Source organism: Pyxicephalus adspersus, chromosome 2 (assembly GCF_032062135.1).
Source record: "Pyxicephalus adspersus chromosome 2, UCB_Pads_2.0, whole genome shotgun sequence".
Lineage (NCBI taxonomy): Eukaryota > Metazoa > Chordata > Amphibia > Anura > Pyxicephalidae > Pyxicephalus > Pyxicephalus adspersus.
Window position 1 is genome coordinate 54706239 of NC_092859.1, and position 23326 is coordinate 54729564.

General features: G+C 37.0%; 1 protein-coding gene across 2 annotated transcripts in view; it reads right to left on the reverse strand.

The window, feature by feature from the left end:
* Positions 1-346: 346 nt before the first annotated feature.
* RARS1 (arginyl-tRNA synthetase 1) overlaps positions 347-23326 on the reverse strand; it is a 36395-nt gene continuing 13415 nt past the window's right edge. For both annotated transcript variants that reach the window (XM_072400810.1, XM_072400811.1), the window contains exons 4-15: positions 22906-23014; positions 15539-15639; positions 14932-15053; positions 12783-12903; positions 11959-12088; positions 8903-9007; positions 6707-6885; positions 6307-6416; positions 5170-5275; positions 2910-3082; positions 1537-1784; positions 347-543 (exon numbers count right to left, since the gene is read on the reverse strand). In XM_072400810.1, coding sequence (XP_072256911.1) covers positions 434-543; positions 1537-1784; positions 2910-3082; positions 5170-5275; positions 6307-6416; positions 6707-6885; positions 8903-9007; positions 11959-12088; positions 12783-12903; positions 14932-15053; positions 15539-15639; positions 22906-23014 — 1614 coding nt within the window. In that variant the 3' untranslated portion in view covers positions 347-433. The remainder of the gene's footprint in view (positions 544-1536; positions 1785-2909; positions 3083-5169; positions 5276-6306; positions 6417-6706; positions 6886-8902; positions 9008-11958; positions 12089-12782; positions 12904-14931; positions 15054-15538; positions 15640-22905; positions 23015-23326) is intronic.

Below are 23326 nucleotides of genomic sequence, written 5' to 3' on the forward strand. Positions count from 1 at the left end.
TTAATGTATGGTCTAGGAACATTGTTTTTATTTGCCTTCTGGCCTTGTTTCAATAAATAAATAAAAATGTTGAATAAATAAAAAAAATCTCCTTCCTAAGGTCTTAAAAGAATTTTGTCTCCTGGCAGGTCCTTGTACTTCCAAAGACATGTTTTATAGCAAAAGTGATAATACCTCCAACAAAAGAGGGGACATAATGTTTTTGCAAGTTAAAAAAATGGAATGAAATTTAAAATGGAAAAGGAACACTTGGCAACAATAAAATGCAGTATGTGGTCTATAGATGTAGTTTTTTGTGCTTGATATGTCTGTGTTCAGGAAAAAAAAAAAAAAAAAAAACAGTAAGTAAATGAAATAATTTTATTCCCCCGTTTTAGAAATGTAGATGTTTGATACAGCTGCATTTATTGGAGCAATTAAGCCTAGTATATCTTTACATCCTCTGGACTGGTTTAATCCCCAAGATGTCAAACCCTTTAGCCATCACAGCAGCTGTAGCATCACACAGCAACATCCTTCCCATGTTCACCTTGACAACGTTGCCTAAAAAAAAAAAACAAACCTCAGCATAATAAAATTAATAGATGTGTACAGCTAGAAGCATGCTTTGTAAAATCAATGAATTGTTAGCCAAAGCAGCACCAACAACAATATTCTAAATAAGTGAGTAACTTAACTTTAATAACCACTATAAAATGTTTGTAGCAGTTATGACCTTTCAAGCACATAAGATAAGGACTGTAGGTTTGTTCTTACGTTGAATTTGTATTTAAGTCGGAACAGGTACATTATTTAATTATTGCAATTAGGGCAGATCTTAGTCTCAATATAATATTAGGCAAAATCCTCACTGTGAGTTCACAGACACATCACAGACAAAGCAAAAAAAAAAAACTTCATGGAGCCTAGACATTCATTAACCTTTGGAGCATGCTGTGCTTTATTATGCAAAAAGAAACAACTGCAGAGTTTGTCTTGGTCATTAAAGAGTTACGAGAGGTTGCAGAACAGCAAAAGACTACTTCTGCAAGTCATACGAACTGCTCCCCCCCTCTGCCCCCCACCTCTGTCCTGCACACGAAAGAGCAGGGCAGCCCTGTTTGTATCTAGGAGTCGTTCATATGTCAGATATCCTTAACTCTGGGACTACTTGTATTAAAGAGCGATGATTTTATTTGGATTTCAATAGTGGTGTCACCTCCAGCATCCACCCAGTGCTCTCTCCAGAATTTTTTTTTGGCTTAGTGGGAAGAAGCTGTGAGCAAGTGGTGGTCCCTGTATTGTGACCCAACTTTTCAGTAACCAGCCAGGTGGTTACTAAAAAGTGCTGGGTGGTTTGCCCAGCTACAAGGGGTTGGGGAGAACAAAGCCACAGATCTAAACAAATCACAATATAAACAGAGTGCATGTCATTACTTCAAATTTAGATTTTTTTATTTTAGTTACTTTTTACTTAAAAACACAACATTACCTACCCAACTAAACACAGAATTGGACAAGACCGACAACAAAATCGAAAATGAAGGACATACTAACCAGTCTGCCTGTCTTTTTCCACACAGTAGCAGTTATCATAGAACTCTGTGAAGGTTGTTGCCAGTTCATACAGATAATCACACAGTGCATGCAAAAGGAGGTCATCAAGAATCTTCTGCAGAATCTCTGGAAATCTCAGGATACATTTGCCGAGTTTCCACTCCTTTTCATGCTGCAAAGTGACCTCTGTCTCCTTAGCCGCTTTGTGTAGAACCTCGTCACTGATATTTGCCAATCTTGCTATAGATCTGTGCCCATATAAACATATATGTATATTAGTACTCTATACCTTGATACAGAGCTTATATAAGGTATATAAAAAAAATGCAAATAAAAGGCTACACAGAGGTCTTCTATTTTCCAGTCAATGTCTCTCAATGTGGAACTTTAACGTAAAAGGTATATACAGAAATACAAACATTATCAAACATTCTAAACTTTCTTTCAACTACTATAGCACTGAGAATCTCATCCTAATTTTGTGAGGGGACTAGGAGCTAAAACAAAGGGTCAATAAAGAATCCTAAAATTGGTTTGCCATTGTTATCTCAATAAACATTCTGACTATCCAAGGCCAACACAGTATATGCTATTCCAATTTGTGTGTATAATCTGTGCACTATTTGGATATGATCACCAAGCATAAAACTATCCAAAAATATCTAAAGTAATAATCAGATAATTAAAACTTTTTTTTTTCCTAGAAATAAAATAAAGCAAGTGATCACCATAATGGACTTCAATTATGATCACATAATTGTTAGCTTGACAAGGCAAGCACAAAATTACCAATATCTACCTGTGTGAACTGTCAAAACGCAAATGGAATGTACATCCTACCGAGGATCCTTAATCTGCATGCAGAGGGCAGGGCCAAACTGACTAAACAGTTATACAAAATAATGGACAAATTTAAATGTTAGGGCTTCCAGGGATGCCTTGAGAGCTTCCACACTGATTATGCAAATACACTTTTGCTGGCATGATTTAGTCAAGAGCTGTGATGGGATGAACACGGGTAGATAGGAAAGTAAGCTCCAAATGCTGCAAAAAGTTTATTGCTCCACAATATAGATACAAAATACTTAGAATTTAAGAGTCGGAGAGCTTTCATTGACTGCAGTAATTTTTCCTAGCCAACACTAAGGTAAGCAATTATGTAACTGCTACTAATTCAATTTTACAAATTCACCAGTGTGACAAGCGACAAACTTGAAAGTGACAAGGAAGGCTTTTGGGTATGTACTTCATTTTTTACTGTGCTTATGAAGAGAACCACTATTTACGTTTTATTATAGTGCTCTGTATATGAAAGATTTCATTTCCAATAGGCATACTGTTCATAAAACTTTAGGACACTGCAATACAGGTACCTTATTCTAGTGTAGGCATAGAGAAGATAAGCTGCTGTATTGCCTCGATCATCCAGCATTTTGTCAAATGAGAAGATATAGTCATTCATCCTGTTGTGTGACAAGTCTGCATATTTAATGCAACCAAAGGCGACAGATCGTTGAGCAGCTATTAATTCCTCAGGCGACAGAGCCTGAAAAAAAAAAAACAACGAAAAGGAAAATGAAATGTTTATTTTAAAAAATGAACTATTTTTACAGCATTACTAGTAAGTGTCTCATGACGTTTATTAATATTATTATAATTAGTGAACCCTATCTTGTCGTTTATATACTTAATTAAAGCAACTTTTTTAAAGCAACTGAAAAGTATACATTTTGCAACTGTACTGTAAAAGAAGATAAGATCTTCCAGGCTGGAAAGAAAGAAAACTAGTGAGACCACCATGAAATAAGACAAGAGATTGGCCATTTTATTTCCTCTTTTACATCTTTTGTTATATTCTTTATAATTTTCCAATCATGAAGGTTATCTTTCATTTTGATATTTTTTGCCCTTTTCTTACTCTTTATAGGTTTTTAAATGCTACCTGTGAGCCACATTTTAAATTAGATTTAATTTTTGTTTCCTAAACTTTTTGCCCACCGGAATATATTCTGCAGTGTGTGTGTAAAACAGACTTGAAACATTCCCATTTATGTTCTGTGTTCTTTGAGGACAAATATTCCCTCCGTTTCCAAGTCATGGAGAGCTGTCCTTAATTGAAATTTGCACTCCTAAAATGTAGTGTTTTTATATTTCCCCATTATTGCTTCCTGTTTACTAGATTTACCCAGATTTTCTTTCAAATGTATATTATTTCTTTCATTTGTATAAGCTCTGCATTGTTTTAAAAAAAACTAGTCGAGTTTCATTTCTAGTTGGGGCTTCTAAAAACCCAACACACAATTATCCTGTATTATATTCATACATGTCCACCTTTTTGCTGTATCTGCAGTGCCATTACCCAGTCAATGTCAGGGTAGTTAAAATCACCCATCACTACCACTGTTCCAGCCTCTGCAGCCTTTTCTATCTGTGTAAGTAGTTAAAGCTCCCTCTTCTTTAGCACTAGGGGCCTAGAGCAGAATCCAAGAATCATTGGTGTATTATGCATCCTCATATGCAACTCCACCCATTGTGTCAAACACATCATATGCACCATCAACATTATGTTTCACATTCACTTATATTTACATCTTTAAGGGACAGTAGATTAGAAATGTACCCAGAACTAAAACACAACTTTCAGGCAAAAATAAAAGCAGGAATCTTTTTTTTTTTCAAGGTTTTTCATACAGGGAGCTCTAATTATAGGACTTGTAGCTCTCCTACCCTTCCAGGTAATATTATGACCGTAAAAAAAAACAAATCTGTTTTTGAGTACAGTTTTACTGGACTAGACTGGTAAAAATCTTTAAAAAGTCTAAAATAGAGGAGATGTAAACCCTAACTACATGGTACTTTGCTTGTTGCCTTTATAAAGTTGGACATTTGCTTCTTAACTACAGCTCAATTCTGCCACTTCCTGTCAATATGTCTGCATGCCAGAGGTGGCTGCAATGCATATTTTAGGGTTGTTTCCTTATAGTAATAACAGTGGACCATTCTTGAGTAATGTACGTTGATACAGCTACTCATATTTAAAGACTGGGTGACAGAGTGAATAAACAAGGGCCTTTATGGCAAGTATACCAGGTGATAGTTGCAGATATTTGCAGATTATGGAAGAAGGGTGGGGCTGTCATTGCTTTACATTGCAAGTACTATTGAGTAACAGACCTGGAATTGAAAATGCTACAAATGGTGCCCAGAAAAGTCACATTTCCTAATCTCTACACCTGTTCTGGGTCTGCAGCTTGAATAGCATAAATGTCATAAAAAGTATTACAAACCCTTCAATAGGAGAAGCTGAGGCAATTGGTTTATAAAAAAAATATATACTACTACCATTATTATAGGGGTATTTAAACCAAGGTAAGTACTTCGCTATAATAAAAACCTGCATCCTTAAAGTGTAATCCTGAAACTTATTTAAGAAAAGTTGAAGCTGTCAGCATAGAAGAGGGTACCAACCACATAAAAGTCGTAGTACTAGTGAAAAAACACTCGTGCAACTAAATATTGGTAAAGTGATGAGGCTTTTAAAATATTCTGTACTTCTTGTCTGGAAGAGAAAATAACCAACATTTGAACTTCCACAAAACAGATGGGTGGTAATACAAAAAAAAGGTAGTTTACCTTGTCTCTCTCCTTATCCTTCAGCTTATCCATAGAGCGTTTCAGACCCTCTTCCAATAAGTCAATTAACCTCACTGTGTCACCTGACCTTGTCTTAAATTTCTTCCTAAAAAAAAAAAAAAAACAAACAAATTTAAGATAAAAGGGCTCATCAGGGTAAATGACTGAAAACAACCGTTTTCTGCATGGGTACTATGTTACCTTACACTTTCTATTATTTTATTAGGTATGTAAATAACTGAACACCCTAGAAATATGAAAAAATAATTAGTAGTTCAGCACTGCGCTTTCTAAACAAAACACGAATCTCTTTCAGTCTCCTAAACTATTAAAATATAATATTGCAATATTGTATCAAATTAAATACACATATAAAACTTCCCTTACAAAATATGTACATCAAAATTTTATACACCAATTTTACAAATATTGAAATGTTTATTTTCCCTAAAGAACCATATGTGCAAAAAGTTAATACAGTGTGAAACGGTCCTTTCCACCAGCATGAGTAAACACACATTTACTATAATGTAAATAAAAAATGAGCATGTGACATATTCTTAGGTACAGGGCTCTAAAGCCACATCAAACTTAATTTAACTCTTTCCCCCCAGCTTTTCATCAGGTGTTGCTCCTGTGGAGCTCCAATTGTCCTTTCCAATCTGCAGCTGAACCTGAACGCTAAGAGGACTTAAATGATTATTGGGTTCAAATAAATCAGTCTGTCCATGAAGGTGATTGATTTGTTCCAGAATGTCAGCATTGTTTTAGTGCTCTGAAGTAAAAATGGGATTGATTTGAAGAAAACTACCACCAGGATTCCAAACTCACAGTGAAATGTTTGGCAACTTTTATGTTGTGGTAAACTGGAAGTTTTTTTTTTTTAAAACGTCTGCTCGGGCAGTATCAAAACTCTAGGACAAGATACTCTGAAAGATGAGTTGGTTCCAGTGCACATTTTATTAAATCTTCAATATAGCTTGCTGTGAATTGTGTATATGAAGCAGTGTGAAAAACCACAGTAAGGGGCCACACAATTACAAGTTTTTCAGCCAAACAGAAGTGAAGCAGTGGCTTTCGAGTAGTTTTGAGCAGAAAAGTGTAATCAGGTCTGCACAACGTACTTGTTCTACTTACTTGTCTTCACCTAGAACAACACCAAATCCAGCATGTTCCACTCTTGTCACTTTTGGATCATACCAGCCAATCATCTGTCCAGCTGAAAATACATTCTGTAAATGTATGCCCTAAAAATAAATAAATAAAAAGTTGTGACTGTTAAACAAGTCATAAACACCCCCTGAATTTATCATTTTCTAGAATACCCAACAAGTAAGGAATATGAAAACCTATCTTAATATTTTATACAACACTGTTTCAGCAGCATTCCACATATGTAGGACTGTTTGAGGGTTTAGAAATATTTTGGGGTTGTGTTAGAATGTTAGTTAGCTGCAAAAAGTGCTTTAAAGATTTCTGGTACAGTTAACGCTATCCTAACTATAGCGATGATTTTGGCTAATGTGTTTTGTCTCACCTGCCCATTATCTACCACATAAATAATAACATCAGCTTTTTCTTCAACAAGTCTCTGTTTTATTGCAGCCAGGTCAGACGTGTCATAGGTAAAACCACCATCGGATTTCACAATTGTTAAAGGCACAGTGCATCCAGGAGGAAAAACAACTTTTCTTCCTTCATCAACCTCTACAAGGCCTAAAAGAAAAATTGACAATGACTTTATGATACATTAATACATTAAATCCACAGACTTGCCTACTCCTAATTGTATTTCACGAGCACCCAAGTATTCAGCAAACACACACACAATCTAAAATTAGGCCTGAATACACCTCCTTCCAATCCTCCATGGTCCTGTTTTTGACACTCATATACCTATTGTAGGAGCTTTGAGTTTGACTGGGGCCTGCATGGGTACTATGTTGCAGAAAAATGCAATGCAATATGTTTTGAAAACTAAGAACGTTTTTTTTTTTTTTTTTTTTTTTTTTGTGATTCGTGTTAGCCTTACTTTCAGCCTTACCCTTCCACAATGTGCATCAATGAACCCAGTTGTCCTTTCTTTGACCACCTATGGTACTAGCTACTAACCGATTCCAGGAACACCAAACAGAATGTATAAAATGTAAACAAAAACACAAATGCTGTAAGCTGCACATACCATCTAAAATTAACTAAAACTCACAGCATTTGTGCATCTGTCTTCAAATAATCATAACTTGACTTAGCAAAGCCCACACACAAAACTTTCCAATAACCCCACTCACTACTCCAGTCCAGATGAGTATATTTCCTCTAGGTTGTTTCTTTGTCTTCATACATACTGTTATCTTGTTTGTAAATAATTGCATAGTTCTCCCCAGCCCCTTACTAGTGGGTGGAGTACCCAGTTACCCTGCCTCCCCAGCCACCTCTTATTAGCAGCAATATTCCTCTAAACAGATCACAGCGGGGCTGCTTCGTGCTCAGCTGTCATCCCTTCGGAGGATTACAGCTTCTGTCTCACCAGGCGGGGAAAGAACAACACAGCACAGCTAGGATGAGATCGGGACACAGGCAGTCCTGCCCCGATTCTGTAGCTTGTGGGGAAAAAAAAAAGGCTGATGATAAATGTATCCGCCCGAATGGGCGTGTGGTATGAAGTCATCAGGAGCACAGTATGATAACTGTGTGTAGAGTCTGCATGTGATATTCTGCAGCCTTACAACTCTCTTGTGTACAAACTTTCAAACTTTCCTAAACCGTTGGTCATAATGACTTGAAGTGCACAGGGTAACATCATAGCTAATAACCACAATTTAAGCCCCCCAACTTTAAAGAATTTCAAGATATGGGGATCACAAGTTTTAAAACTTATGAAAATAAAACATTGGAAGTGCTGTTTCAAAATCAAGTGAACCTTAAAAATGCAAATTAGGAACCCCTGGGGTCACTTACATAGCAAGGAGCATTTGGGTGGGGGCCCCTAAATGTAAAAAAAAATCACAAAATGACCATTCATTAGCATATTATTATAGAAACTGGTGTATCTACGATACTGTTATTCTTAGTAACTTACCAATCTTATCTTCCATTATTATTTTTGTATATAGCAGCAAGAACTTTATTTTGTACATCTATAATTAGGGTTTATTTTGTACATTTATAATTAGGGTCATAATTAAGACTGTTTAAATTTTCAATAACCTGTGGATTTTTATGCATTAAAGCAGTATCAGCCAGATTTATGTTGTAAGTATATGTAATATTAGATTAGTATCATCTTTTTCTATTTTCATAGATATTATTGTATCTGTCCTGTTCTTTTACACTTTATATTCCTGATGATAGGGAAGGGCCTAGACTCCAGGCTTGTTGTTTTTCTTGTTTCTGCGCAATTATTGATATTAGGAGTCAGTGTTTTTACCAGGTACTTTCTGCATTGAAGGATAGGATGGGTTCAGTAAAAAAACAAAACAAAAGGTAAAAAAAAAAAAACTATACTGCTGACAATACTATATATTTAGGTTTGTTGAGCAGTGTTTTTGTAAAAAAACCTATTAAAAAACAAATATATTTATTGTTTCTGATAACAGAAGGGCAAAAAGGATGGCCACTGTAAAGTTTTGCACCTTTGGCTAGGCTAAATCAAATTGCTTAAGCTGGACTTTTTTCTTTGCTATTTATTGTGCTTGACCAGAACAATAAATTCAAATATGTAAATAATCCAGACCTTTCTCTTCAAACTCTTTCACGACCTGGATCATTTTATCTTGATAGTATGATTCGCCTCTGTCAATAATGCGGATATCCAGACAGTCGTAAATTTTCTGAAATTCTAAGAATCAAAAATGAAAAGTTCAAACTAAAATATTGTTCCATGCTACTACAGGGGTGTCAAATTCTGGCATGTCCTTTTTTTTGGCCCCCAAAATAATTCTTAATATGAATTGCAGCTGGCCCACCGCTACTGAAATCCGTAGTAACAGCGGGCCAGCTGCAATTCATATTAAGCTGCTTTTCTCCAGACGAGAGTACAATGCCGCCACTACAATCCCCAGAATCACTCGCGTCTCTAGACCAGCGGCCTCTCTGCCTATGAGTGGCCACACATTTTATACACGCAAGTGATGCCAGGAAATTGTGGTACCGGCATCCATCATGTCTATTGAACAGCAGAATATGGGTGGACCACGTGGCATTTATACTGGCAGATAAGGTCAAAAATCAGGAATTATCAGTATTGTTATTATCAGGAATTATCATAGAGCTATTGCTATATTAATTGTTTTACTGTGCAGGAGAATGCAATGTGAAACCAAATGAATGCAGCAATTCATTTGGTTTCACAATGCATTTACTGGCAAAGTAAAACAAATAATCTCAATAGGAAGAAACAAGAACACATGAGAAGAGCAGTAATATGCAGTTTTGAAGTGTTTAAAATTGTCATTATTGTTAGCCTGTGCAAAAAAGGTTACCATTGAAATTTAACTCAGAAGGCTACGAATAGAGAAAGAGGCATAAGATTTTTTCCTATAAAAAAATAAAAAACAATTCTTAGGCCTCTTTATTATAGGCTTGTTCCAGATTGAATGTTAAGCAAAACCTCTGTTTCCATATGAAAATGTTTTTTATCTAATGAGAAGGAAAAACTTCCTCAATTTTTTCAATAAATTTCAAGTTTGGCCCACAACCTGGTCTAAGTTTTTATATTTGGCCCTCTGTGTATTTGAGTTTGACACCCTTGTGCTACTATAAACAAAATAAAAACTCCCAAAATGTTTATTTGAACAGTTTAGTAATATTACAAATAAATACCAATTTTGGCTGACAGATGAACAAATGTTCTGTTCCATGGAGAGAAGAGGGGGAAGAACAACATTGGTAGACTGACAACTCTATACAAAAGTAACTATCTAGAAAGATCTGTTAAAAATATTTGCCTCTTCTTACATTGCAACCAGAACAATACTAAAGTAGTGACTAATGAATCTAAAATAGCCTTTTTCTTGTAATCTGTTGGTAGCAAAGGATTGTCTAGCTCAAGTGCTTTGAGCTTACACTCAATTTTCTGACTGGGATACAGTGTTTCCTTTAGCTGACGTTGTTCCTTTAGGTATATTTTTAGTTTATACTTATATTACCACATAAAAGTCTCTACATTTTGATTACATATCTGGCCATCTGGTATTTTACTGGCGTCCTTACATTTATAGCCTTCATAGCATTCACCAATATATAATTTTCAACTAAAACACCTATTTATACTCATTTTGAGTTGCTATTTTTTTTATTTTAATAATAATTGGTATAGATACCTTTTATTGTTATACTATTTTGTAGAATCATAAACTACTCAAGAACCAATTGATATTCAAAAATTTGCATGAGGTGCTTTGGAGCAACCAAGTTTTCTTGATCACAAGAAAAGTAAGTTTTTTCTGTGCTGTCTTCCTTTGTTTATTGACACAATATATAGATATTGTTTTACGTTCAGACCCTACATTCATTCCCGAGGAAGCAGCCTAGTTCTGCAAATGATCCCCCTATAAGGAATTATTCCTAAAAGGAACCTCAATAGGGGGGACAACTGTATAGTATCCAAAGGGTCTACAAACACCCATGAATTGTTTTGTTATGATAGATTTTTGTTATGATATATGTTAAGATGATTCTAACTTGTTTAAAAAATTGAACAAAAATTAAAATATTGCTTTTATTTATACACATAGTATATGTCCCACTTTCTTAGAACCACTTAAGCTCTTTAGTCCTTCAGTAATAATGTTTTTGTTGTGAGGGTCTTTGCACTATGGGGTCCTACAGAGACAGGCAAAGTGAAGGGCTGATCGCTTGTTTATTTGGCTATAACATGTGAGAATATGAGTTCAAGCACCTAATATTTTTTATTTATTATTTTATTTTATAATACATTTTTTATATATATCCATAATTGGGTGTTCGGATACCTGTCCCTATGACATCTGGGGCCCAATAAAAATAAAACATCTATAGCATACTCTTGATTTGGGAAAGAGAACAGGAAACTCTCTAGGCTCCTGATGAAGCAGACACTGTTTCCACAAAACGCATAGAAACATTGTTTATCTAGAGGTGGGGTGTCAAACTTTGGCCCTCAACATCCTTTATTTTGGCCCCGAAGGAATTGAAATAGTGCCGCTACTACAATTCCCGGCATCAGTCCCATCTATAGACCAGCGGCCTCTCTGCCCATGTGTGGCCCCGCATTGGACTGTTTTATAGACGCAAGTAATGCTGGGAATTGTAGTAGCGGCATTAGTAGTGTTTATAAACCAGCATGGCTAGGCTTTGGACTGTTTATAGACGCAGGGAATGGTAGTAGCGGTGCTATTTCAGTGAAGAGGGAGTTCCAGCCACTCATAACATTAAGCGCCGCATTGGACTGTTTTCTTGATGCAGGGAAATGTAGCAGCAGTGCTATTTCAGTTTCAAGTTTGGCGCGCGGCTTTGTCTAAGTTTTTTGACCCACTGTATATTTGAGTTTGAAACCCCTGATCTAGAGACTTCATATTTACTGTTGTAAAATCCAAAACATATACATGATTGTTTGCTATGGTTTTAACATGTAACAATAAAAACAATCTTTTGTACATTTTTAAACAACTTTAGTTAAAATATTTTTGTCAAATGTATGTTATTACTGCTAAAAAAAATGTCATATTAATTGTTTGAAAACAAAACAAACAACAAACATACATATAGGTTCAGCATTAGATCTAGGAGAGGGATATAACAGAAGATCACCTTTACGAGAGACATCACATATCAAGTTCCATGCCTTTATGATATCAGGTTGCTTGCTCTGCAGCTGTACCACACAGAGATATGCCCGCTTTTTAAACCCTTCATCCTCATCAAACCTCTTTTTGGATTCCTGCATTTAAAACATGAAAAAAATAAAATGCGTGAATACAACTCTACATTTTTTTTTCAAGTAACTGAAATAAAAGTAGACTTAATACATTGATATAATATATGTATTTTACTGCTCTAGGCAATCTTACAAAATGTACCAAAGTTCTTTCTGTGAACAGTAAAAATCAAAATTATTTTTAGTATACTGTGCAAAGACACTATGGGGGTCTAAGTATAAAGCAGTGAATCTTATGTTTCAGAATCGGATTCCAATGTTTTAGTGACTGCCTGATTCACTGCTTTATAAATAGATCTATTGGAGGCCTCAAGAATAATTTTCATTTATATAACAGAAATGTGCATCAAATATTATGCATATTTTACAGAATATACTCAAATATGATATATGGGCAGTATAAAACTGGCTGGCTAAGATATTATTGTTAGTGATTAAATTTGGAAGGCAGGACTGTGTGATAAAAGCTTACAATAGTATTCAAACTATATCTGTACCTAGGATATAGTCACAGCTGTGGTAATGCAAATTGTGATTATTTGTATTATGATAATAATAAAAGTGGTTTGTGAAGTGCTAAGTTTGTACAAGTTCACTAGAAAAAGACAATCAATGGTTAAAAATCCAGGGACAAAAGTAGGGGAATCCATAGTTAAACACAAAATTACAAAAAAATCTCATTTTAAGTATGCAATACCTTATAAAAAGATTGGAGGTCCCCAATAGGTGGCGAGACAGACACATAATTAGGGAATTTATCTTGAAGGTGAGCTATAAGCATGCCAAACTGAGTGCCCCAATCACCTAAATGATTTATCCTGAGGAGAGGTGGGAAAAACGCATTATAAATCATCCAGATGTATACATAACTACTGTGTATAACAAATATTTAGTGTAAATAAATCCATATGTGGAGACTGTCCCTTTATTATTGGGATTTAAAAAGTCACTGACAGTATGATTAAATATTCACAGCAAAAACACAAAATACCTGTTGAAATGCACTTACCCCCCTTAGGTCCTGTTGTAGGTGGACAACACAGACATTTTTGTGGTCTGATTAATGTTATTCCTAGAATATTGAAAGTTGGCGTAAACTGACTCTGCACTTTTTGTGCAAGAGTTTGCAGGCATTTGTTGAGAAGCTTCATGTAACTTTTACAAGCATTTGCAGGTGCTTTTTGCCAGGAAAAGTTTTCCAAAAAAGCCTCACATGCATTTATAAATGCTAGCGTTTTGGGCTGGAAAATGATACTGGGAAGCCTAGCTGTAAAATCCTCACTGAATTAGGTTTTGCCCCAAGACTTGTGTTTTGCTGTTTTCATTCTATGCTATCCATTTCCATCCAAGAACTCTTCCCAAGCCTGCAGCAGCAAAGCTTCTTCACATCACAGAGAAGATCTTGGTTTACAGTGTTTGGCTAATGCTAAAAAACATTGTGTTTATTCTGATGATCAAAATGTCCTATCAAACCACAAAACATTTTTTTCCAGATAGCCTTCCACCAGCCTTTTGGAAAGCTGAAGACAAGTCGTCAAAGTGTGTTATTTAACAGTGGCTTTCTTTTTGCCACTGTTGCACAAGTTGCAACTGGTTAGACAGCTAAGCAAAAGCTATATGTAAAGTCCTTTTAAACTAAGCCACTTACGTATGTAACACCTTCAAAGAACTCATGATTTTCTTTGTGTCTTTCCTCACTCATCCTCCCTGTGGTCACTCACATTTAGTGGATGGTCCATTCTTGGAACGTTTACAGTTTTGCCACAGTTTTTGTCTTCAAAGCAATGATTATGTTTTAATGCTGAGTTGTCAAAAGTTGGACCTTTCACATAGACATGCATTTTAAACTAGTGCAGACCAATACAGTATTTACCACTTCAGCTAATCACTAACGAGCATTTAGAGAAGCACAGAATAGGAATTTGGTAGCTTTTACCAACTGGTCTGCCACATCAGTGACACAGAGGAGCTGCCTCGGAGCTCAGGTTCTGGCATATTACAATGTCCTATTGGGCCAAGGCAATTACAAATAGCTGTACACTGGAAAGAGAAGAATCTCAAACAGCATTTTGGTAAAGGCTTTTATTTTCTGACCACCTTGTTCTTAACCCTACTAGCGTTCTAATTCTCTCTGAATTTCCATGCAAAAAGTGTTACATTTTTTTTTTTTTGCATGGAAATTTAATTTACATTGTAGGCTATAATTATTAGACATAATTCAGTGAAATATGTCCAATATTTAATAAATGTAATAATAAACTTTAAATAAAAAAACACAATAATCTGTTAAAAAGAAATAAAAAAAATAGTGAAACATGTTATATAACTGTACAGTAGCATGTATAATACATATATATTATAATTATATGTATATATATATTATATAAAGATTTCTTTGTATTCGACTCAGCTATTTTGTATTAAATCCGCCAGCACAAACGTCACCGGGAAACCCCAGAGATCGTCTCTGCAGCGGCTGAAGATCTAAGAGGAAGGACGTATCCCCAGGACCTGTGGGCCCCGAGTGTGACTCGGGATTACCGATTTTAGCATGTAAAATCCAACCCGAGTCACAATCGGGATTACTGCTAGGGGGTTAAATGATAAAAATTTAACAATCAGCTGCTAGAAACAATTACTTTTTTACCATATTATTTGTGAAGGGGTAAGAAGCACTGAAGCAACATAATGAGCCTTGTAAAAGTAAGGGCACTTTCACACTTTTTTCAGGAAATGCTTAAACTGTTGAAAAACTAATGTTAGTAGACAAGCTACCAATTCCTCCAACTTAAATGTCTTTATTTACCTCCCATCACCACCCTGTATTTTTCCCAAATATATCCTACCTGAGAACTTCATGTCCAACAAACTCAAATAACCGGCATATACTATCACCAATTATGGTAGAGCGTAAGTGGCCCACATGCATTTCTTTGGCAATGTTTGGAGAGGAAAAATCAACAACAACCTGGGAAAAAAAATTACATAAATTGTGTAAAACAAAATTTTAACAAAGATAATCAACAAAAATAACAAGAAAGAATTTTCACTATTGACTTTAATTCAAGGTTAATTTGACCTTCCCCCTGCATGCCATGATAGTTCAATGTAGGACACCTTCTGCCCTGTTTGTCATCATTAAAAAAAATGTTACTTTTGAGTGTGTGTTGCTACATAGACTGGGCAACTAAACACAACATCATCCTAAAGCACTGGAGTAAAAATGCAAAAGCAGGTAGCATTTATGGGAGGGTATGTATGTTGACAGTACTAACGTATTCCCTGGCTAGGGCATTTGATGTGCTGGTGGGTGTGCATTCATGGAAACACATGTGATTCAGGTTTTAGAATGGCAGAGGGTGTGCATGCATGTAATTTTGGTGCACATCATCATGGGAACTGTAATAGAAAAGGATAAATAAAGCATCCCATACTGTGTAAAGATCATTATACCTTTTTCTTTTCTCCAACTAAAGGTGGCTGAACCCCATTCACCAGCAATTTGGAAAGCTGTTTGGATACGAAATCCTTTCGTAAATGAACATTAATGAATCCTAAAATAAAAATGAATTAATTTTTACCGAAGACAAAATATTTCCTAAAACAAAATAATTCCAATAGAGTTTATGAGTTCCTCCTGCTGTCCTCTACATTCTGTATTAAAGTTCTTCTAACTCAGAAGTATTATTAGACTCTTTTAGGAAATGCATTAAAAACCATTTGATTTATGTGTAGAATACACTTCTCCCTTCCCAACCCTGAGCTTAATAAACATATTAACACCCAGCATTTTTTAAACAATATGTATAACTATAGTTCAAGGCCACAAAGCATCACTACTAAAGGCATATATAAAAGGATAAAGCTAGAAGTAAAGATGCATTTCCCATTGTTCTTAGTAAAAACTGAGGTGTTTTTACCCAATCCCATAATTTTTTTATCCTTCTAAATACCTTTTAGCACTAGATATTGGACATTCACTGAAACATTCCCTTGGGTAGAATCAATTACTGTCATTGAAACAAATGGTCTTGGATGATTCCTACCATGTTTCAGGTAATGTCAGATTCGCTGCTTCATAAATAGACTCCAAAAGTGCAGCTTACCTATGAGCACATACCAGGTATTACGAGTAATGTGTGCTATTTTGACCACTGATAAAAATACTTTGAAAATATTTCAATATAATAATAATGATTAAAAAAAAAAAAAAAAAAAAAAACACAAAGTATTCATTACTGAGCTTTGCATTTATGTAGCCTTGAGCCACGTTAAGTCATAATCCACTCTACAGACCACAAACTATCTGATTCAGTTTTACCAAAAATTTAACATGGAGAACTGGTTAACATGTTGGCGCTATATAAATCTTGTTTATTAATAATAATAATAATTGGAGCCGGGCGGAGGTAGAAGAGCATAGCACAGCTAGGATGAGATCGGGACACAGGCTGTCCCTCCCTCATCTCATAGCTGTGCTGAGTCTTCTATTGAAATAGAAAACATGTGCAACAATGTCTCCACCCAGTGGGCATGTGTAATGACGTCATCAGAGTAGTCTGTGTGTAACTGAATGTATTTCTGCATCCTTATATCTCTCTGTTTATAAACCTTTATATCTCCTAAAGCGTATGTTATAATGACTTGAAATTTTCAGGGTGCATAGGGAACATGTATAGTTGGTAGTAAACACAATTTAAAAATTTCAAGATATGGGGATCAGAAGTGTAAAAACTTGTGAAAACCAACATTAAATTTGCAGTATTAAAAGCAAGTGCGCCTAGAGTCCTTACTTGAAAATGCAAATAGGGGACACCCGAGGCCCCTTACACAGAAAGGAGCATTGGGATGGGGCCTCTAAATTAATACCTACCTGTCACAAATCTATAACCATCATACTACGTTTCCCTGTCTGCTTCTCTCCTTTGAACCGCAATTTCCCTAGAATAGTGGGGTGTACAAAACCTAAAATGTGGGTGCAGTGTGGGGACACCTTTGGCTAACCCCCACTAAAATTTCATTATTATGGCATACGCACTGTGCTGTTACACATTGCTGGTCACTTCTAACACTTGAACCTTAATTTCTCTGGAATGGGGAAGTGTAGAAAACTGAAAATGTGTGGGAAATGTCTATGGATAATACCCCCTAAAATGTCATCTCTATGTTATGATTAGAACATAAAGATCTCTGCCCATCAAAACAAAATCGGGGTTCAGGTACTGGAAGGGTACAGATTGGCAAATTTTTTTATGTTAGGATGATATGGGGATGAAAGTTTGAGGGGTGTTAGCCACAAGTGCCCCCCATTTGCATCTATAATTTTGTTTACCTACACCCCTCTTTTCTTATGAAAATTGGGGTTCAAGGTAGGGAAGCGGACAGTTTGATGGGCAGAGGTTTTTTTTATGTTCTAATGATGCCAGGCTAATGAAATTTTAGGGGGGTTTTACATGTGTCCCCCACTTCCGCCTACATTTTCAGTTTCCTGCACCTCCCCAATCCAGAAAAATTGTGGTTCAAAGAACAGAAGCAGAAAGGGTAGCATAGTATTACAATTAAAGTTTTAAGAATGTATACCTTTGTAGTAGTCTAATAGTATAATGAATGTGGTGTAACAAGTTAGGCTTAGTTCATATTAGCAGCAAAAACATTTACCCCTTCTGAGTGACTTCTGGCAACTGCTAGGCACCTAGGATTGATAACAGGTGGTAAGTGCTGGGCTTTTTCAGAGCTAGCAGTTTTTTAAGCAGCAGTGGTTCCTCGCATGAGGAATGGACAAATGTAACCTTACTGCCAGTGTGAATTCAGCCTTCAACTTCAGATGTGCCCGAGGCTATATTTAGTTAAAGTGAACTTTTGTGAAAACTTTTTTTTCACTTGATCCTTTTACAAAATTAGCTCAGCAGGCCCATGCTAGCTCAGCTTCCACCTTTTCTTTGATGCTCACTTGTATGTCCCATGCTGCCTTGCACTGCGCATGCATGAGAACACATTTTTTTTTCTTTTACAAGAAAGCCTCTGAAGGTGCATGCACATAAGGAGCATTGCAGAGACTGCGGATATGTGACACAAATATCCCAGGAGGCTGCGGAATTCCCCTTTGGTCTTTACGGAAATAGAAGACTGAAGGGGAGAGGTCCTCACCAAAAAAGTGTAAAAACAAAAATACACACATTTTCTATTATATAACAGAGAAAGTCACTCTTTATAATGGTAAAAATGTGGTGATGCTTTAAGCATCATGCATGTGATATCAGATGGGGACAAGACAGCCAGTGACCCCCTCTCATCACTGTCCATGTTCTATATAAAAACAAAAAACAAAACAAAAACTGACGTTTATCAACGGTGTGTAATAATGTCATCGGCAGTGTAGTGTGACAGCTTTGTGTGTGTAAAAGCTCCATGTCATTCTACAGCCTAACAACTCGCTGTGTTCAAACCCTCAGATCTCCTAAACCGTTGGTTGTATTAACTTGAAATTTTTAAGGTACACATGGAGGCATAGGAAACTGAAACTGTAGGTGCAAGTGGGGGACACTTGTAGCTAAACTTTTCTAAAATGTAATTACTATGGCACTATGAGAACATAAATTTCTACCTAGCAAAATGTTTTGCCTGCTCTGTTACACATATCTGTCTGCATCTCTACTTCAAACCCCAATTTCTCTAGAATTAAGAGGTGCAGGGAAACACAAATTTAGGTGGAAATGGGAGATCATTGGGATCATTACAACATAAAACAGTGACAGGTAGGTATAAATTAAGGAGGCCCACCCCAATGCTCCTTGCTATGCAAGTCCTAAATTTGCATTTTCAATTTAGGACTCCAAGGCGCACTTTTCTCTGAAACAGCAACCCCAAAGTTCAATTTTCATAACTTTTTACATTTGTGACCCTATATCTTGAAATTCTTTAAGGCTGAAATTGTAGTAAATAGTATCTATGAGGGTCCCCTGTGCACCCTGAAAATTACAGGTCATTGTGACATACATATTAGGGGATATGAAGCTTTGTCCCAGCTTGTGCTATGAGATGGGAGCGGGGCTGCCTGTGTCTCATTTACATGAAGGCTGAACTGTGTGCTCACCTCTCATCCCAGCAGCAATCCTCTGAACGGATGACACAGAGCAGCCTCACTGAGATCCATGCAGAGGATAAGAGCTGCCGAAGAGAGGTGGGCAGGGCAGGCACAGCAGCCGGGCGGAGCAACCGGTTAAAACCCTCTGGGGAGAACTATGTACACAGTCACTGAAATTATACCAGCATACCCAAACACACGATATATACAAAAAATACACTCCACAAACACTTCAAATACACTCCACAAACTAAATTTACAAGGAGCCAACCATACTTTCACAAGCCATAATGAAGCTGAAGACTTTCTTCAGGACTGGATTTTATCCCCCGAAACCCACCAGTGGAAGGGGATGTCAGGGATACCAACAACCCACAGGATGCCCTGGAATCCCTCCGCTCTGAACAATTATCTGGATCCTCCAGGCGATCAGACTTAAGGATCGAAACACCATGCCCACACCTCAAGCCTTCATGAGACAAGGCCCGTCTCAAGAGCAGATGAACAGCGACCCCCATGGCACAGCTACACAAGAGGCATGAACTGATACCTCTAGGTGTGTTCCCACGTGTGTTCTGTGGATTTTCACCGAATGCAAAAGCTATGGGTTGGTACATTGGTGGGTTACCCTGCGGTGGGCAGGAAGGCGGGGGTCCTCTTCATACTCCATAAAAATCTCCATTACAAAATAGTGTCACCCTCCTGTGAACAGAAAGGTAGATAGCTATCCAGAGGATTTCCCCCCCAACAAATAGACAAACATAGCAGGCTTGAGAGGCATGAGCAGTTCAGCAGTAAACATCTAGATCGTCACCTGAATAAATTGAGCAAATTGCTGGCCAACTTGACCCGCCAAATGTTTAAAGCCGCCCATATCCTTTCTCTGTACACACCAGAAAAGGGGGTTGGTAACAAATCCTAAAACCATCAACTTCATTATAGAAAGTTCTACTCAAAATGGGACTCCTCTACCTGGCTTTAAAGTGTTTTGAAACTGTTCGGCTGCCAACCCCAACAGCAAGACTATTAGATGTGCTGAATGCCCCAAACTCCGAACTAGAGACACAGAAAGTGATAATTTGGTCAGTGGCAAGGCACTGGGCCCTGATGGCCTCGCAACTGAACATTACTAAAGTCCTCAAAACAGGATATCATCCAAGATATGGAGCAACTCTATGACACGATGTGAGCGTCTGGTACGTATCCCTGCTCTGGTAAAGAATCGTATATCAAAGTAATACCAAAACCAGGGAGGGACTCCAGGCACCTAGCATCATTTTTCCCTATCTGCCTTATCAACCCTGATACTCAACTGCTGCCAAAATACCGGCAGATAGACTGGTCAGATATCTGCCAGCAATTATTTCAGCAACTCAGATGGGGTCAGCAGTGATGAATATCCATTTTTCTTGCTCCTCAAATCCTACTCAATAGTTCCCCTGCATAAAAAACATGCTTATGTTATTGGGAGAGGTAGCAGGCCAAAAAAAAATCTAATTTTTCAAAATGTGAGATTCTCTCCTTGACCCCCCTGGCAGAGACCAAGACTTCCAACTCACCCTTTTCTATAGTCAAGGATTACCTCACCTATCACATTATATGAATAGGTAAAACTACCTAAGTTCCTTTATAAGCTAAACTATATACCACTATTTCCCAAATTCAGAGGGAACCAACGATGTGGGAAAGGTTACCGTTACCATTTTTTTGGTATGTTGCCAACTAATTAAAATTGTGCAATTCCCCAGAATGCTATACCTACTCCAAACCATCCCAGTACTATTAAGACATAAAGATATCCAAACTCTATACCAATTGTTCACAAAATTCATATGGCAAGGTAAAACCAACTTAGCCAGTAATTTTAGACATGTATCTGACAGGACCAGGGGAACCGTCTACTACTCCAACATATGTTTAGAACAAGTCTTGATACACCCATGGGATCTTAGGGCTCTCTTACATTGTAGCATTTCCCAATTACCACCTGACTTGAACATAACATTCTGGTGAGGGACATGGTGTTGACCTGGCAGGAGACCAGACATAAATTGGGCGTACACAGCTTACTTTTCAAATACCTCCCGGTATGTGGAAACCCGCGGTTACCCCAAGGAATGGGCGACAAGGTCTACTGTCTATGGGCTGCCATGGGTTTGGCAATTGTGGGAGATTTTTCCCACCCTAGCCTTCTTCAACCTATCAATCTTCATCTCAAAAATAAACTCCACAACTGTCTGTGGGATTGTAACTTACAACTTACTATACAATTGTTCTGGGCCAAACTACAACTGTAAAAGTCCCTCTTGAACCGGTATAATGGTTACTCAGTTGTTGGGAGGGTTTCCCTGATAAGGCCCTGGGTAGGCACAAACAAACCTGGATCTCATTATGCCGCCTGGCTGCAAGGAGAACCATAATGCAACACTGGATACACTCACAACCAACAGTCTAGATACTTCAATTGCACTACTGTAGGTTCTACTGTATAGGAACCTGTTAGAAGCTAATGAAACCGATGACAAAAATGTATTCGTTTTTCAACAAATGGTATGATTTCCAGCAAAAGACACTTACAACCCCACAGAACTACAGAAAATCCAACATCATCACTGTTACTCCACCTGGCATATCTTAAACATATCCTAACAAGGGACTCTACTGTGTTCATTATTGTCTACACATCTGAACATGATTACAGTGCCACCCATTTTCTAAAGGTCTATGTATTTGTTCCTTAGCCTAAGACATACACCCCTCTTGACCCACTCCAACATTCCTGATTTTGCTAAGTTTGCTATGTTCATTTCGAGCTGTATCTGTACCTGTATTGTAAATCTTTAATATGCTTATCACATTGCAGCCTGGGAATATGATATGACCCCTCCTATCTTATAAATATTATTATTCCTTGTATAACTGCTCCTCTGTTTTCTTTCTTTGTTGATATAAAGCTAATAAAAAAGTGAACTTTTCATCAACTTGGTCCTTAAGAGAGTTAGAAATTTGGATAGATATCACCTTACAAAGTGGGTCTACTGAAGGCGACAATGACCATCAGTTTACTAGGTTTTCAGGGAAGGAATAGGAAGTCTTAAAGCAGAACTAAACTCTGCTATGCTCACCTGTCCCCATCTTCCTTCTGATCTTTCGACATCTTGATTGGCTAGGTTGGGATGACATAACTCCCGCACAGGGGTGCAGTAGTTCAATCAGCCCTGGGAAGCATAGAGGAAGCTAAGATTGTCAGGTATCCTGCCAAAGCTGAGCTCCATGTGTTTTCTTAAATGATTATTGCAAAAGGGACATCGACTATCCCCTTCTGGAATAATGCCCTACCTGTTCGAATATTCCTTAAAAGTAGAAGATCTGTCAGGTGCTGGGTCTTGTGCAGCACTCTATGGTAGTCTGTGTTCTGTAAGAACATTGAGCCAGCAGGAGAACCACAGTGTTCAGCGCTGGACCCAAGATCTTACACACCCAGCAGTGTGTTTGATACTAAAAGTTTTTTTGGCTTTCTACTAGACCCAGCAGTATCAATAATACTTAATTTTTTTGAATGCTAAGTGTATACAAATATTTTAAAATCATTTTGGAAACAATACAACTAAATCTCAATCTTATGTGAAACATATGAAAATATGATTATCTATAAAGAACCAATTAAGAATGGGTTTGCCCTCATCATTCTGTTCACTACTATTATAATAATCAAGATAAATTATTTTTTGCCTACCTGGACCAGCAATATCAGTCTTCTCAATCAAGTCATTGGCAGGAAGGTTTTGAACAATTTTATCGGCAGTTTCACGAGGGTTCACGTTTTGATTTCTTGATTTCAAAATCTAAAACAAATATTTAGTAAAAAGTAAAGAATAGTGTGTGTTTCAAATCTAAGATCTTATGTATATGGACATAAAAAAAAAAAAAAAAAAAAAAATTGGTCCTTGGCAGGTTATTACCTCATGTAATACACAGATCTTTATATGTTTACATACACTGTGCATACCTACTATCATCAAGGTAGGTATTCTTTAGAAACCGCAATTGTGGAAAAAATCCACCTATGCTATACACAGATTGTCCTGTTATTATTCTACAACCTGGATGAAGGGGCAGGTAGAAGAAACATGTCACTGCCAAGATTGTCTCCCTTC